Genomic DNA, 18734 nt, shown 5'->3' with positions numbered 1-18734 from the left:
ACAGGACATGGGATAACAGGGGCAGAAGAGATAAGACATGGGATAAGAGGGACAGGAAAGACAGGACATGGGATAACAGGGGCAGAAGAGACAAGACATGGGATAAGAGGGACAGGAAAGACAGGACATGGGATAACAGGGGCAGAAGAGACAAGACATGGGATAAGAGGGACAGGAAAGACAGGACATGGGATAACAGGGGCAGAAGAGACAAGACATGGGATAAGAGGGACAGGAAAGACAGGACATGGGATAACAGGGGCAGAAGAGACAAGACATGGGATAAGAGGGACAGGAAAGACAGGACATGGGATAACAGGGGCAGAAGAGACAAGACATGGGATAAGAGGGACAGGAAAGACAGGACATGGGATAACAGGGGCAGAAGAGACAAGACATGAGATAAGAGGGACAGGAAAGACAGGACATGGAATAATAGGGGCAGAAGAGACAAGACATGGGATAAGAGGGACAGGTGAGACAGAAATAGGATAAGAAGGGTAAGAGAGACAGGACATAGGAACGAGGGGCAAGAAAGACAGGACATGCAAAAGAGGGACAGGAGAGACAGGACAAGGGATAAGAAGGACAGGAGAGGCAGAAATAGGATAAGAAAGGCAGGAGAGACTAGACATAGGAAAGAGAAGTGCAAATTGTCTCTTCAGAGAGGAAGAGGACTAGAACTCTAGTGCCACCTATTGGAAGTAGCAATCCTAAGGCTATGTGCACACGATCAGGATTTTTCACGTTTTTTTCGGCTGTTTTCCGCAGGAAAAACGCTTAAAAAACTGCATACATAAGTATCCCACCATTTTTAATGCATTCTGCAATTTTTGTGCAAATGATGCATTTTTTTCTGCGAAAAAAACGCATCGCGGTAAAAAACGCAGCATGTTCATTAATTTTGCGGATTTTTCATGTTTTTCCCGCTATTTAAATGCATTGGGAAGCTCTGGAAAAAAACGCGCAAAAAACAGGGAAAAAAAACGCATGCGGATTTCTTGCAGAAAATGTCCGGTTTTGTTCAGGAAATTTCTGCAAGAAATCCTGACGTGAGCTTAATTCCCATAGGGAAAAATGATGTACCAGTCCATTAATAAAATATATAACTTCTTTATTAGAAATATTAAAATAAATGAAAAAGACAAAACCAGGTGTGTGGAAGTTACAAAAATGAAACAATAACCATCAAGGGCCCCACCCCCACCAGTTACCCCACTGGAGGCCTGAGCTACTTTGTATAATAACCTATAGTCAGCCTGGATAGCGGCGCATGTGCACCTACGACCTGTCACATACTGAACTAACTGAGCGTTGTCTCTTTATCACGGGTATCATATAGATATCCACCCGATCATGTAAGCTCACGACTATGTGAAATAATTGGCCCTAAGGGGATACCATAAGTATCCACTAACCAGGTTCAATCACCTATCAGGCTAGTTGTAGCTCCTTCCCTCCTTATCAAGCCACATATTGAGAGCAGTTACCAAATACTTACTATTAGAAAGTGCACAGTGAATATGGGAAACCAGGGGGGGTGAGTGCCCGCCCCAACGCGCGTTTCGGTCCGTCCTTCGTCAGGGGGCACTCACCTCCCTGGGTCCCGTGCCTTAAGTACCCCAGCACTACCAATCCTGTGTTACGGTAGTCACCGGATGTGACGTCACTGCCGGAAATGACGCGCGCGTCTCCATAGCTACCGTAACGCCAAGGTGCATCGGCGTCACACAGCACCGCGCATGCGCGATGCCGTGTATAGACACCGAATGCACCGAGGAGACAACTCAAGCAATAGGACCGCGCGTCAGACAGAGGCGTTTGCACCGGCACCTGCGGCCTTTGTCAGAACAATCTCATAACAAGGTATACGGCCATATCCTTGTCTATAAACATTTTTCCATAATTATAACAATGCATAGAGGATAAAAGCCATATTATTACAGATAGATATTCTAAGACTGTATACCAAATAACAACATATGACAGTCCACAAGGCAATATAAATCTGTTGTCAATACGACTTCTCATGCCACTTGAAAGGCGCAGTTGTCTAGAAGGTGCAGATATAACATGTCCAAACGCCACTCAGTACTCAGAAGATAATGTGTAGCTTTGCTGATATAACATGTCCAGACGTCACTCCGTAATCAGAAGAAAATGTATAGCTTTACAGCTGGGAATACTGCACGGAACACCGGAAAATAACAGTCAATAAAAACATGAATAAAACAAATTTAAAAAACAATTTTGCTATCAGATTTGAAAACAACCCTATGGTAAGATGTTCAGACATATGATCAGAGGAATGGCGCATAGCTCAAATTTTCATTTAACCCAGCGGGATGCAAAGTGCCCAGCGTCCAGATCCATCTGGACTCTAACTGGGCTAATTTCTTAGGAATATCACCCCTTTGTACTGAGTGGCGTTTGGACATGTTATATCTGCACCTTCTAGACAACTGCGCCTTTCAAGTGGCATGAGAAGTCGTATTGACAACAGATTTATATTGCCTTGTGGACTGTCATATGTTGTTATTTGGTATACACTCTTAGAATATCTATCTGTAATAATATGGCTTTTATCCTCTATGCATTGTTATAATTATGGAAAAATGTTTATAGACAAGGATATGGCTGTATACCTTGTTATGAGATTGTTCTGACAAAGGCCGCAGGTGCCGGTGCAAACGCCTCTGTCTGACGCGCGGTCCCATTGCTTGAGTTGTCTCCTCGGTGCATTCGGTGTCTATACACGGCATCGCGCATGCGCGGTGCTGTGTGACGCCGATGCACCTTGGCGTTACGGTAGCTATGGAGACGCGCGCGTCATTTCCGGCAGTGACGTCACATCCGGTGACTACCGTAACACAGGATTGGTAGTGCTGGGGTACTTAAGGCATGGGACCCGGGGAGGTGAGTGCCCCCTGACGAAGGACGGACCGAAACGCGCGTTGGGGCGGGCACTCACCCCCCCTGGTTTCCCATATTCACTGTGCACTTTCTAATAGTAAGTATTTGGTAACTGCTCTCAATATGGGGCTTGATAAGGAGGGAAGGAGCTACAACTAGCCTGATAGGTGATTGAACCTGGTTAGTGGATACTTATGGTATCCCCTTAGGGCCAATTATTTCACATAGTCGTGAGCTTACATGATCGGGTGGATATCTATATGGTACCCTTGATAAAGAGACAACGCTCAGTTAGTTCAGTATGTGACAGGTCGTAGGTGCACATGCGCCGCTATCCAGGCTGACTATAGGTTATTATACAAAGTAGCTCAGGCCTCCAATGGGGTAACTGGTGGGGGTGGGGCCCTTGGTGGTTATTGTTTCATTTTTGTAACTTCCACACACCTGGTTTTGTCTTTTTCATTTATTTTAATATTTCTAATAAAGAAGTTATATATTTTATTAATGGTCTGGTACATCATTTTTCCCTATGGGAATTAAGCTCTAGTTAGATGGATGTGTCCTTATTATAAGGTTGCCACATGGGGTGATCTAATATAAAACATAGTGGATATATTGAATATTTCTTACTATTTCCCCTCAATATGTGGTATTGTTGTTTCTTGGTGATTTAAGAAATCCTGACGTGTGCACAATGTCAACCCTTTAATGAGCCTTATCACATGACTTAGGATAAAAGCCAAACCAGAATCTCAATTTGCAGACACTGTATTTCGGGGTACTGCCCCTCGTCAGTGCAAAGTGGAGAACTGGTTTGGCTGGGTGAGCGGCGTCTGACTGGGATCCAAGAAGTATCGTTTCTCCTTGCGGAGAGTGACATGTTAAGCATGCCGCAATGAGGAGACTTAAAGCCGCAATGCACACTTTGCACTGACGAGAGGCAGTACCCCGAAACACAGTGTCTGCAAATTGAGATTCTGGTTTGGCTTTTATCCTAAGTCACGTGATAAGGCTTGTTAAAGGGTCGACATTGACTTTTAGGATTGCTACTTCCAATAGGTGGCACTAGTCCTCTTCCTCTCTGAAGAGACAATTTGCATATTTCTCAGAGGAGCATTGTGGCTTTAAGGCTCCTCATCTCGGCATGCTTAATATGTCACTCTCCGCAAGGAGAAACAATACTTCTTGGATCTCGAAAGAGGGGAAGGAAAGACATGAGTAGGATAAGAAGGGCAGAAGAGGCAGAACATAGGATAAGAGGTGCCGGGAAGACATGAGTAGGACAAGAAGGGCAAAACAGACAGCACATGGGATAAGAGGGGCAAGAAGAGACAGAATATTGGTAAAGAACGGAGGGACATACAGGACATGGATAATAGGTGCAGGAAAGACAGAATACGAGATAAAAAGACAGGTCAGACTAGGCATGGGTTAAGAGGAGCAGAAGAGACAGGAACTGGAAGAGAGGCAGGATCTGGAAATAGAGAAGGACCTTGGGTAAGAGAGGCAGGAGAGACAGGACATGGGATAAGAGAGCAGGATAGAAGGGATATGGGATAAGAGAGGCAGGAGAGACAGGATATGGGATAAGAGAGGCAGGAGAGACAGGGTATGGGATAAGAGAGGCAGGAGAGACAGGACATGGGATAAGAGAGCAGGATAGAAGGGATATGGGATAAGAGAGGCAGGAGAGACAGGGTATGGGATAAGAGAGGCAGGAGAGAAAGGATATGGGATAAGAGAGGAAGGAGAGACCGGATATGGGTTAAGAGAGCAGGATAGAAGGGATATGGGATAAGAAAGGCAGGAGAGACAGGGTATGGGATAAGAGAGGCAGGAGAGACAGGATATGGGATAGGAGAGGCAGGAGAGAAAGGACTTCAAATAAGACTGTCAGAGGAGACAGGATATGGGAACAGAGATACAGGAGACACAGGACATGGGAAAAGAGGGGCAGGAGAGATAGAACATGGGGAAAGATGTGAGGAACAGACAGAACTTAGGACAAGATAAAAGAGGCAGTTGAGCCAGAATACGGGATGAGAAAGACAGGAAAAGAAGGGCAGGAGAGATGACATTGCATATGAGAGGCAAGAACCCTCAAAAGAGACAATTACACTCTAGCATTTGGCTTCCATCTCCGTCCACAATGATGGGAGTTACGCTCCTTCTGCTGGAAGGAGTCTGTTTAGCTTCAGTGTTTGAAATGTTAACAAGAACCCAAATCCACAACTAAATAGTGACCATCTGCAAGACGTCCTCCAGCTGCTCCTCCTGGATTTGCATAGAAGCAGTTACCCCCAGATATGTGTCCGATATGGCCTACATCTAACTGATGCCATATCCATCCTTTGACCCATTCATGGCTCTGCCTGTTACTGCACTTAGTCGGGACCTGCAAGTCACCTATGATGGATGGAAGAGGGGCCCCTTTCTCCAGACCCTAGAGATTTAGTAACTGATCATAGGGTTTTTGTGCCAGAGGTAAAAATACACCGGGCTGCGATTTTAATTATAACCGCGATGAAAGGCGTCTGATGTCGCAGTCTCTGAGGTTTGCCAAAGAAAACGTTAGGAAAAGGTCAGCTAGAGGGAATGGCAAGATCTGTGCTGTGGTAATTGGAAGCAGACGGGCTCATTGAGAGGGACAGGTTACACCTACATATCATCTCTGACCGACTCATGGTCTACGTATGGATGTGGCAGGGGCCTGAACCAGGAGAAAGGGGCAGCAAAGAGAAGCGCCAGAGCCAAGAAGAGCAAGAGAGCCAGAATACATAAGATAAAAGGGACAAGACAGACAAAATATGAGAAAAGGGCTTAAAGAAAACAGGATATATAAGCAAAAGGAGAGACAAAATGAGGAATGTAAAGTTCAAGGGAGACAACATTTTGGATATGAGGTGCCTGAGAGACAAAATCTTGGATATGATATCCAGGGGAAACAAAAACATTGGCAGAATACACTGGGCAGAAGAGACAGAGCAAGGCATTTGAAGACCAGAAGAGATAAGACATGTGAAACAAAGGGTAGAAGGGACAATTCATAGGATACTAATGACAGGAGAGTCAGAAAATGGGGAGACAGAATATGGAATATGAAGTGCAGGAGAGATAGAGTATGTGAGATATGAAGAATAGAGGATACATAACATGAGGAGCACAGGGCAGGAGAGACAGATCCTGGCATCTGAGAACCAGGAGACACTGTAAACAAGTTGCAGAAGGTACAGAACATGGAACAATTTGAGATGTAGATACAAGGGAAACAGGGCATGAGAGACAGAACATGGGATAGGAGGAACAGAAGAGACAGTATTCGGGATATGAAGGGTAGGAAAGACAGGACTTCGTATACGAGGGGCAGGAGAGACAGGACTTGGGATACAAGGGGCAGTAGAGACAGGACTTGTGATGCAAAGAGCAAGATCGAAAGGACGTGGGATATGAGGGGCAATAGAGAAAGGACTAAAGATTCTAGGGGCAGTAGAGACAGGACTTGGGATATGTGGGCAGGAGAGACAGGACTGGGATACGAGGGTCAGCAGAGACAGGACTGGGATACCAGGTTCTGCAGAGACAGGACTGGGATACAAGGGTCAGCAGAGACAGGAATTGGGTTATGAGGGGCAGTAGACAGGACTTGGGCTATGAGGGTCAGTAGACAGGACTTGGGCTATGAGGGTCAGTAGACAGGACTTGGGTTATGAGGGTCAGTAGACTGGACTTGGGCTATGAGGGTCAGTAGACTGGACTTGGGCTATGAGGGTCAGTAGACAGGACTTGGGCTATGAGGGTCAGTAGACAGGACTTGGGCTATGAGGGTCAGTAGACAGGACTTGGGCTATGAGGGTCAGTAGACAGGATTTGGGTTATCAGGGGCAGTAGACAGGACTTGTGACATTTGAGCCAGGAGAGACAGGACCTAGGATAGGAGAGAAAAGACTTGGGATACAAAAGACAGGAAGGGCCTAAACCAGTCATGTGGACATTCGGCCCACTTCATACCTGAGCTCGCACTGGATTTTCCCCTTGTGGGTGGTCCACTGAACGAGGTCATAATTACTTACATATGGCCGATGTTGAAAATATTATGAAAAGAACACAAAGAGTTGATGAAATCTGTAATCTCCTCACATCTGCCTGACCCTGCTCTGAGTGCAGCCATCTTTCATCTCTAAGCCTCAGATGTGTCAGGGTATCACCGCTGGCACCCAGATCACCCTGTGCCCGCCATGTGCTTCCTATACCGCTTTACCATCACCGTAACATGCTAGAATATTGTGCAAGCAAGAGAGCCCTCTCCCATGAGCGAAGAGCATTAGACACGAGGAGTGTGTAGATCTTATAGAAGGAGCAAGGTCTCCCAGCACCACAGAGTATTTCAGGAGTAGTGTGTACGTCCAGCAGCACAAAGTATTTCAGGAGACGAGTGTGCTGATCAAATCAGACGTTGACAAGTGTTAAAAAGCAGAAGCAGCAGAGTATTTCAAGAGAGGTGTATACTTATCTAGTGAGATGTATCAGATTAAAGTTACATAATTAACGAAGCAGGGCTTGTGGCAGCACAGAGTATTTCAGGAGATCATTGTACCTATTTAGCAATAGTCACCGAATAAGTGTTATAAAATACAAGGAGGAGGGACTAGCAGTAGCACAGAGTATTTCAGGAGTAAAGAATACAGATTTAGTGCGAGGTCATGGATTACATAGTGGATGGAAAGTGTACAGGTGTATTTGGCAAAGCCTAGAAAATCTGTCTGGGTCATACATCATGGCTGCTGACAACCTGGGAAATGAGTGGAGGGCGATCTCCCAGGAGACTGCTGTCCTGTCAGCGCTCTGTGCTCCTTTACCTGCGGGGCCAGAATGGAGAATATACGACGCAGCTGTCAGGACGTCTGACAGGTTGGGATTCCTGGAAGTCACCTGTCAGCAGCACATGGCTATGAACGCTGGGACTCAATATGGCTGCTGTGGTAATGGAGGCCGTGTGTTCTGTGCTCCTCTGAGTAAACCTAGTAACATTACATCGGGCTAGCCCTGACACCAGCTCATTACCTTGTCTCTGTTTTTGGGTGTCAGGCTCCGGTACAGCTTGCGCCCTTGTTTGCCGGCGTTCCAGATAGTGAATGATGGCCAGTGCTCAAGGACTCGCTCCTCCAGGAACTGCACACGATTCCTCCATATTGTCTCCCTAAAAAGAGTAACACATCAGTCACTATATGTGACTGGGAGGATACGTGTACTATACAGTACTAAGATTGTGCTGTATACTGTATAGGTACTGTGTGTGAGTGCTGTATATTGTACGGGTACTGTGTGAGTGCTGTATACTGTACGGGTACTGTGTGAGTGCTGTATACTATATGGAAACTGTGTGAGTGCTGTATACTGTACAGGTACTGTGTGAGTGCTGTATATTGTACGGGTACTGTATGAGTGCTGTATACTGTACGGGTACTGTGTGAGTGCTGTATACTGTATAGGTACTGTGTGAGTGCTGTATACTGTACGGGTACTGTGTGAGTGCTGTATACTGTATAGGTACTGTGTGAGTGCTGTATACTGTACAGGTACTGTGTGTGCTGTATACTGTACGGGTACTGTGTGAGTGCTGTATACTGTATAGGTACTGTGTGTGAGTGCTGTATATTGTACGGGTACTGTGTGAGTGCTGTATACTGTATAGGTACTGTGTGAGTGCTGTATACTGTACAGGTACTGTGTGAGTGCTGTATACTGTACGGGTACTGTGTGAGTGCTGTATACTATATGGAAACTGTGTGCTGTATATTGTACGGGTATTGTGTGAGTGCTGTATACTGTACGGGTATTGTGTGAGTGCTGTATACTGTACGGGTACTGTGTGAGTGCTGTATACTGTACGGGTACTGTGTGAGTGCTGTATACTGTACGGGTACTGTGTGAGTGCTGTATACTGTACAGGTACTGTGTGAGTGCTGTATACTGTACGGGTACTGTGTGAGTGCTGTATACTATACAGGTAATGTGTGAGTGCTGTATACTGTACGGGTACTGTGTGAGTGCTGTATACTGTACGGGTACTGTGTGAGTGCTGTATACTGTACGAGTACTGTGTGAGTGCTGTATACTGTATAGGTACTGTGAGTGCTGTATACTGTACAGGTACTGTGTGTGTGCTGTATACTGTACGGGTACTGTGTGAGTGCTGTATACTGTATAGGTACTGTGTGTGAGTGCTGTATATTGTACGGGTACTGTGTGAGTGCTGTATACTGTACGGGTACTGTGTGAGTGCTGTATACTGTACAGGTACTGTGTGAGTGCTGTATACTGTACGGGTACTGTGTGAGTGCTGTATACTGTATAGGTACTGTGTGTGAGTGCTGTATACTGTACGGGTACTGTGTGAGTGCTGTATACTGTACGGGTACTGTGTGAGTGCTGTATACTGTACGGGTACTGTGTGAGTGCTGTATACTGTACGGGTACTGTGTGAGTGCTGTATACTGTACAGGTACTGTGTGAGTGCTGTATACTGTACGGGTACTGTGTGAGTGCTGTATACTGTATAGGTACTGTGTGTGAGTGCTGTATATTGTACGGGTACTGTGTGAGTGCTGTATACTGTACGGGTACTGTGTGAGTGCTGTATACTGTACGGGTACTGTGTGAGTGCTGTATACTGTACGGGTACTGTGTGAGTGCTGTATACTGTACGGGTACTGTGTGAGTGCTGTATATTGTACAGGTACTGTGTGAGTGCTGTATACTGTACGGGTACTGTGTGAGTGCTGTATACTATATGGAAACTGTGTGCTGTATATTGTACGGGTATTGTGTGAGTGCTGTATACTGTACGGGTATTGTGTGAGTGCTGTATACTGTACGGGTACTGTGTGAGTGCTGTATACTGTACGGGTACTGTGTGAGTGCTGTATACTATACGGGTACTGTGTGAGTGCTGTATACTGTACAGGTACTGTGTGAGTGCTGTATACTGTACGGGTACTGTGTGAGTGCTGTATACTATACAGGTAATGTGTGAGTGCTGTATACTGTACGGGTACTGTGTGAGTGCTGTATACTGTACGGGTACTGTGTGAGTGCTGTATACTGTACGGGTACTGTGTGAGTGCTGTATACTGTACGGGTACTGTGTGAGTGCTGTATACTGTACGGGTACTGTGTGAGTGCTGTATACTATATGGAAACTGAGTGCTGTATACTGTACGGGTACTGTGTGACTGGTGTATACTGTACGGGTACTGTGTGAGTGCTGTATACTATATGGAAACTGTGTGAGTGCTGTATATTGTACGGGTATTGTGTGAGTGCTGTATACTGTACAGGTATTGTGTGAGTGCTGTATACTGTACGGGTACTGTGTGAGTGCTGTATACTGTACGGGTACTGTGTGAGTGCTGTATACTGTACGGGTACTGTGTGAGTGCTGTATACTGTATAGGTACTGTGAGTGCTGTATACTGTACAGGTACTGTGTGTGTGCTGTATACTGTACGGGTACTGTGTGAGTGCTGTATACTGTATAGGTACTGTGTGTGAGTGCTGTATATTGTACGGGTACTGTGTGAGTGCTGTATACTGTACGGGTACTGTGTGAGTGCTGTATACTGTACAGGTACTGTGTGAGTGCTGTATACTGTACGGGTACTGTGTGAGTGCTGTATACTGTATATGTACTGTGTGTGAGTGCTGTATACTGTACGGGTACTGTGTGAGTGCTGTATACTGTACGGGTACTGTGTGAGTGCTGTATACTGTACGGGTACTGTGTGAGTGCTGTATACTGTACGGGTACTGTGTGAGTGCTGTATACTGTACAGGTACTGTGTGAGTGCTGTATACTGTACGGGTACTGTGTGAGTGCTGTATACTGTATAGGTACTGTGTGTGAGTGCTGTATATTGTACGGGTACTGTGTGAGTGCTGTATACTGTACGGGTACTGTGTGAGTGCTGTATACTGTACGGGTACTGTGTGAGTGCTGTATACTGTACGGGTACTGTGTGAGTGCTGTATACTGTATGGGTACTGTGTGAGTGCTGTATACTGTACAGGTACTGTGTGAGTGCTGTATACTGTACGGGTACTGTGTGAGTGCTGTATACTATATGGAAACTGTGTGCTGTATATTGTACGGGTATTGTGTGAGTGCTGTATACTGTACGGGTATTGTGTGAGTGCTGTATACTGTACGGGTACTGTGTGAGTGCTGTATACTGTACGGGTACTGTGTGAGTGCTGTATACTGTACGGGTACTGTGTGAGTGCTGTATACTGTACAGGTACTGTGTGAGTGCTGTATACTGTACGGGTACTGTGTGAGTGCTGTATACTATACAGGTAATGTGTGAGTGCTGTATACTGTACGGGTACTGTGTGAGTGCTGTATACTGTACGGGTACTGTGTGAGTGCTGTATACTGTACGAGTACTGTGTGAGTGCTGTATACTGTATAGGTACTGTGTGAGTGCTGTATACTGTACAGGTACTGTGTGTGTGCTGTATACTGTACGGGTACTGTGTGAGTGCTGTATACTGTATACGTACTGTGTGTGAGTGCTGTATATTGTACGGGTACTGTGTGAGTGCTGTATACTGTACGGGTACTGTGTGAGTGCTGTATACTGTACAGGTACTGTGTGAGTGCTGTATACTGTACGGGTACTGTGTGAGTGCTGTATACTGTATAGGTACTGTGTGTGAGTGCTGTATACTGTACGGGTACTGTGTGAGTGCTGTATACTGTACGGGTACTGTGTGAGTGCTGTATACTGTACGGGTACTGTGTGAGTGCTGTATACTGTACGGGTACTGTGTGAGTGCTGTATACTGTATAGGTACTGTGTGAGTGCTGTATACTGTACAGGTACTGTGTGAGTGCTGTATACTGTACGGGTACTGTGTGAGTGCTGTATACTATATGGAAACTGTGTGCTGTATATTGTACGGGTATTGTGTGAGTGCTGTATACTGTACGGGTATTGTGTGAGTGCTGTATACTGTACGGGTACTGTGTGAGTGCTGTATACTGTACGGGTACTGTGTGAGTGCTGTATACTGTACAGGTACTGTGTGAGTGCTGTATACTGTACGGGTACTGTGTGAGTGCTGTATACTATATGGAAACTGAGTGCTGTATACTGTACGGGTACTGTGTGACTTATGTATACTGTACGGCCGGGTACTGTGTGAGTGCTGTATACTATATGGAAACTGTGTGAGTGCTGTATATTGTATGGGTATTGTGTGAGTGCTGTATACTGTACGGGTATTGTGTGAGTGCTGTATACTGTACGGGTACTGTGTGAGTGCTGTATACTGTACGGGTACTGTGAGTGCTGTATACTGTACGGGTACTGTGTGAGTGCTGTATACTGTACGGGTACTGTGTGAGTGCTGTATACTGTACGGGTACTGTGTGAGTGCTGTATACTATACGGGTAATGTGTGAGTGCTGTATACTGTACGGGTACTGTGTGAGTGCTGTATACTGTACGGGTACTGTGTGAGTGCTGTATACTGTACGGGTACTGTGTGAGTGCTGTATACTGTACGGGTACTGTGTGAGTGCTGTATACTGTACGGGTACTGTGTGAGTGCTGTATACTGTACGGGTACTGTGTGAGTGCTGTATACTGTACGGGTACTGTATACTATACAGGTACTGTGTGAGTGCTGTATACTGTATGGGTACTGTGTGAGTGCAGTATACTGTACAGGTACTGTGTGAGTGCTGTATACTGTACGGGTACTGTGTGAGTGCTGTATACTATACAGGTAATGTGTGAGTGCTGTATACTGTACGGGTACTGTGTGAGTGCTGTATACTGTACGGGTACTGTGTAAGTGCTGTATATTGTACAGGTACTGTGTGAGTGCTGTATACTATACAGGTAATGTGTGAGTGCTGTATACTGTACGGGTACTGTGTGAGTGCTGTATACTATATGGAAACTGTGAGTGCTGTATACTGTACGGGTACTGTGTGAGTGCTGTATACTGTACGGGTACTGTGTGAGTGCTGTATACTGTACGGGTACTGTGTGAGTGCTGTATACTGTACAGGTACTGTGTGAGTGCTGTATACTGTACGGGTACTGTGTGAGTGCTGAATATTGTACAGGTACTGTGTGAGTGCTGTATACTATACAGGTACTGTGTGAGTGCTGTATACTGTACGGGTATTGTGTGAGTGCTGTATATTGTACGGGTACTGTGTGAGTGCTGTATACTGTACAGGTACTGTGTGAGTGCTGTATACTGTACAGGTACTGTGTGAGTGCTGAATATTGTACAGGTACTGTGTGAGTGCTGTATACTATACAGGTAATGTGTGAGTGCTGTATACTGTACGGGTACTGTGTGAGTGCTGTATACTATATGGAAACTGTGTGAGTGCTGTATACTGTACGGGTACTGTGTGAGTGCTGTATACTGTACGGGTACTGTGTGAGTGCTGTATACTGTACGGGTACTGTGTGAGTGCTGTATACTGTACGGGTACTGTGTGAGTTCTGTATACTGTACAGGTACTGTATGAGTGCTGTATACTGTACGGGTACTGTGTGAGTGCTGTATACTATACGGGTACTGTGTGAGTGCTATATACTGTACGGGTACTGTGTGAGTGCTGTATACTGTACGGGTATTGTGTGAGTGCTGTATACTATAAGGGTACTGTGTGAGTGCTGTATACTATATGGGTATTGTGTGCTGTATACTGTACGGGTATTGTGTGAGTGCTGTATACTGTACGGGTATTGTGTGAGTGCTGTATACTATACAGGTACTGTGTGAGTGCTGTATACTATACGGGTACTGTGTGAGTGCCGTATACTGTACGGGTACTGTGTGAGTGCTGTATACTATACGGGTACTGTGTGAGTGCTGTATACTATAAGGGTACTGTGTGAGTGCTGTATACTATACAGGTACTGTGTGAGTGCTGTATACTATAAGGGTACTGTGTGAGTGCTGTATACTATAAGGGTATTGTGTGAGTGCTGTATACTGTACGGGTATTGTGTGAGTGCTGTATACTGTACGGGTACTGTGTGAGTGCTGTATACTATACGGTACTGTGTGAGTGCTGTATACTATAAGGGTACTGTGTGAGTGCTGTATATTATAAGGGTACTGTACGCTATACGGGCACTGTGCGAATGCGGTATACTATAAGGGCACTGTGCGGGTGCTGTATACTGTATGGATACTGTACGAATGCTGTATACTATAAGGGTACTGTACGCTATACGGGCACTGTACGAATGCTGTATACTATAAGGGTACTCTGCGGGTGCTGTATACTGTACGGCACTGTGCGAATGCTGTATACTATACGGGTACCGTGTATATACACTGTACCTCAGCACTGTGTATCCGAGTATCACCTTTTGATTTTCTGATGTGTACAATCTGCCAGGATTGCCGCGGCCCCACGATCAGTGACAGCTCTCGTATGAGCAGTGATGTGTATCCTGCACCGTCAGCGATTACCAGAAACTACGAGGAAACCTTCTCCTACATTCATAAAAACCGTAATTCATAGCAAACACCAGGGGGGGTCGTCTGAGCATGGCTGCTGACTCAGTAGATAAGAGCTCGCAGTAATCATACTGAAATGTTAATCATTGCGAGAAGATGTGACGGGTAAGAAATACGACCACAAAATACATAATATGTGCGCAGCCTTAAGACGAGGGAGGCACTGTTCCTTTATATAAACCGCCATATTTTTTCATATTGCTTTAACTGACCTATGAATGAAATTCCCACAGTAGCCTGAGTTTTTCACCCCCCAGGACCCCGCTTAACAATAGACTTGGTTCATCCGACTCACAATGGCCTCCACTGACAGGTAGCTGTGGTTTTACCCACAATTACAGGAGGTTGATATACTTACTATACTTAGGGGGGGAGGGGTGCGTCTCCGGCCACAAATGTCACCTTGCAGCAGGTAAAATGCGAGCTCCAGGCACATTCCCAGAATCCTGCTCTGCGGCATGTGCGGTGCCAGGAATATTCGCTCGCTGCTATTCTCGCTGCCCCCTGGGGCTGGTACCTGTGATTCCAGTGCAGGGAAAGCTGGGGGAACAGGTTCCCATAGTTGGAGCCAGGACAGGTGCAGACCGAGGAGTATGAACTTGCCGCCTTGTACAGGGAAGACGCCTCGCAGCGCTGCTTTACCACAGTGTGGGAACCTTCCGTTACGCTACCATATTGCCGCCATCCCACGCTGATTACCGCAGGTACTGGCTCTATGGTCAAAGTGGCACGAAGTTGCCGCATTTTTTTTAGTCGCGATGCCATGTTTTATGAGTACGGAGGGAGTGGCGATTCTTTTACAAAAAAGTTGTCCACTGTGCAAATAAAAAGTGCCGCAATACAGTGATCTTGGAACACAAAACGGCACTAATTACGAATTCCATGCGTACAGACATGCTCTTCCTTACCTTCCTCTTGGCTCATATTCTCACCAAAATGACGCCACACCGTAGGCAAAAATTTACGCAAAAGCTGTCGACATAGATCTACTCTGTAAGGTAAGACACTGGAGTCCTACCAGGAGACATACATCTGGGCACCACATCTGGATATCACAGCCATTTTAGTTCCTATACAGTAAAGGTTTCAATATCTCAACTTGCCTCTCTAGAATGATATTGTCAGTGCCAAGCATGGAGGTCCTGATTAGAAGATTCTTTTAGAGGGTCGAAAATTTTCGACATGTCATCGTTCCATCCTGAAAGTCTGCAGCAGGTGATGATGTCATCATTCCTCTTTGGAGGTCTGCAGCAGGTGATGATGTCATCATTGTTCTTTGGAGGTCTGCAGCAGGTGATGATGTCATCATTCCTCTTTGGAGGTCTGCAGCAGGTGATGATGTCATCATTGTTCTTTGGAGATCTGCAGCAGGTAATGAGGTCATTGTTCCTCTTTGGAGATCTGCAGCAGATGATGATGCCATTGTTCCTTTCTGTAGATTCAGTGCTGGTGTTGATGTCATTGTTCCTTTCTTGAGATCTGGCGCAGGTGGTCACGTCATCGTTCCTCTCTGTAGGTTTTCCAGCACGTGATATCATTCATGGAGGTCTGCAGCAAGTGATAATGTCACCATTCAGCTCTAGAGGTCTACTGCTTGGTGACGATGTCATTATTTTGCACTGGATGTGTGATGATATCACTGTTCATCTATGAATGTCTACAACAGATGATGATGGCATTGTTCCGCTCTGGAGGTCTACAGAAAGTGATGATGTCATCGTTAATGTTTGGTGGTCTACAGTTGGTGATCTCATCGTTCCTATCCAGAGGTCTACAGCAGGTGATGATATAATTGTTCAAATCTGGAGGTGTATAGCAGGTGATGAAGACATTGTTCCTCTGGGGAGGTCTCCAGCAGGTGATGATGTCATTGTTCATGTCTGGAGGTCTCCAGCAGGTGATGAAGGCATTGATCCTCTGGGGAAGTCTCCAGCAGGTGATGATGTCACTGTACATATCTGGAGGTTGTCAGCAGGTGATGATGTCATTGTTCATATCTGAAAGTCTACAGCAGATGATGAAGGCATTATTCCTCTGGGGAGGTTTCCAGCAGGTGATGATGTCATCGTTCATATCTGGAGGTCTGCAGCAGGTGATGAAGGCATTGTTCCTCTAGGGAGGTCTCCAGCAGGTGATGATGTAATTGTTCCTCTCTGGAGGTCTCCAGCAGATGATGAAGGCATTGTTCATATCTGGAGGTCTACAGCAGATGATGATGGCATTGTTCCTCTGTGGAGGTCTCCAGAAGATGATGATGTACTTGTTCATATCTGAGGTCTACAACAGGTGATGATGTCATCGTTCCTCTCCGGAGATCTTCAGCAGGTGATGATGTCATTGTTGATATCTGGAGGTCTACAGAAGGTGATGATGTCATTGTTCCTCTCCGGAGGTCTCCAGCAGATGATGAAAGCATTTTTCATATCTGGAGGTCTACAGCAGATGAAGAAGGCATTGTTCCTCTGTGGAGGTCTACAGCAGCTGATGTCATTGCTTATCTCTGGAGGTCTCCAGCAGGTGATTCAGTCGCTGTGGTCCACATCTCGCTGCAGGTTCCTTGTTGTGTGAGATTTTTTGTTGTTGTCGGTGAAATTATGAAACGTGAGACATCGTCATTGAGCAAACAACCAACAGAGACAAACATCAGTCACCTGAGGATACTGTCGCTCTACCTGCCTCAGAACAGGACTACACATACCAGCATGCCCACAGAGAACTTGTCCTTACTCATGTACATGGAGCACAGCCGCAATAAATGGCAATAAGGTATACCTGGGATGTGTAGTTCCTCAGTAGCCTGTAAACCTCTGACATTTAAGGCTTGGATAAGAGAATATTACATATTATGACAATGAGAAGTCAATTAAACACGATGAGAGTTGTTGTCCTTCAGCAACATGCTCTTTGGGTTTGACCGGCAGTGAATGAGTTAACACTAGGCAGAGCCTTGTGTGACTGTGTGAACTGCCCCCAGCACTGTTCTCTATCCATCAAACATTACAGCTGATGCTCATCTCCCGTCCCGCCAGATTACGCCCCGACAAGCTCAACTCTGCAAAACCCATCCCATCTCATAATCAGGATGGGCCTTGGCAATATATTAGGTGCCATAGGCCTAATTTAGAAACGCTTTCTTTGTTGCCCATAGCAACCAATCAGGGTACAGCTTTCACTTCTTAAACAGCCTGATAAAATGAAAACTGTGCTGCAATTGGTTGCACTGTGCTGTAATTGATTGTTCTGGGCAATAATGATAACTTGGAGTTAGAAGGATCGGAAGTACTGTATGAGGGGAGGAGGAGGCAGGGGCTACTCCTGGAGGGAGTGAGAGACGATGGGTGTGAGACGGTACAGGGCTACAGTCCGGATATATGCAGAGCATTGCAGCTATGATAGAAAGGTGTCAGGGCACAGAGCATCGCAGCTATGATAGAAAGGTATCAGGACACAGCATCGCAGCTATGATAGAAAGGTGTCAGGACATGCAGAGCATCGCAGCTATGATAGAGAGGTGTCAGGACGCAGAGCATCGCAGCTATGATAGAAAGGTGTCAGGACACAGCATCACAGCTATGATAGAAAGGTGTCAGGACACAGAGCATCGCAGCTATAATAGAAAGGTGTCAGGACATGCAGAGCATCGCAGCTATGATAAAAGGTGTAAGGAGACGCAGAGCATCGCAGCTATGATAGAAAGGTGTCAGGACACAGAATATTGCAGCTCCGATAGAAAAGTGTCAGGACAAAGTGCATCGCAGCTATGATAGAAAGGTGTCAGGACATGCAGAGCATCGCAGCTATGATAGAAAGGTATCAGGACACAGCATCGCAGCTATGATAGAAAGGTGTCAGGACACAGAGCATTGCAGCTATGATAGAAAGGTGTCAGGACAAAGTGCATCCCAGCTATGATAGAAAGGTGTCAGGACATGCAGAGCATCGCAGCTATGATAGAAAGGTATCAGGACACAGCATCGCAGCTATGATAGAAAGGTGTCAGGACACAGAGCATTGCAGCTATGATAGAAAGGTGTCAGGACAAAGTGCATCGCAGCTATGATAGAAAGGTGTCAGGACATGCAGAGCATCGCAGCTATGATAGAAAGGTATCAGGACACAGCATCGCAGCTATGATAGGCTACGTTCACATTTGCGGTGTGCGCCGCAGCGTCGCCGCCGCAACGCACAGCGCAAATGTGAACACATGCACAACGCTGCTTTTTGCGCCGCATGCGTCCTTTTTTCCATTGAATTTGGACGCAGCA

The 18734-nt window shown here is 45.9% G+C and overlaps 1 protein-coding gene across 8 annotated transcripts in view; it reads right to left on the bottom strand.

Moving 5' to 3' along the window:
• The window catches only part of QTGAL (queuosine-tRNA galactosyltransferase), a 190225-nt gene that overhangs the window by 17146 nt on the left and 154345 nt on the right, over positions 1 to 18734 (bottom strand). For all 8 annotated transcript variants that reach the window (XM_077253589.1, XM_077253590.1, XM_077253591.1 and 5 more), the window contains one exon: positions 7975 to 8110. In XM_077253589.1, the coding sequence (XP_077109704.1) occupies positions 7975 to 8110 (136 nt within the window). The remainder of the gene's footprint in view (positions 1 to 7974; positions 8111 to 18734) is intronic.

This window comes from Ranitomeya variabilis, chromosome 4 (assembly GCF_051348905.1).
Source record: "Ranitomeya variabilis isolate aRanVar5 chromosome 4, aRanVar5.hap1, whole genome shotgun sequence".
NCBI classification, from domain to species: domain Eukaryota; kingdom Metazoa; phylum Chordata; class Amphibia; order Anura; family Dendrobatidae; genus Ranitomeya; species Ranitomeya variabilis.
The sequence above is the reverse complement of the archived record's forward strand: the minus strand, read 5'-3'. Positions and strand labels throughout refer to the sequence as shown.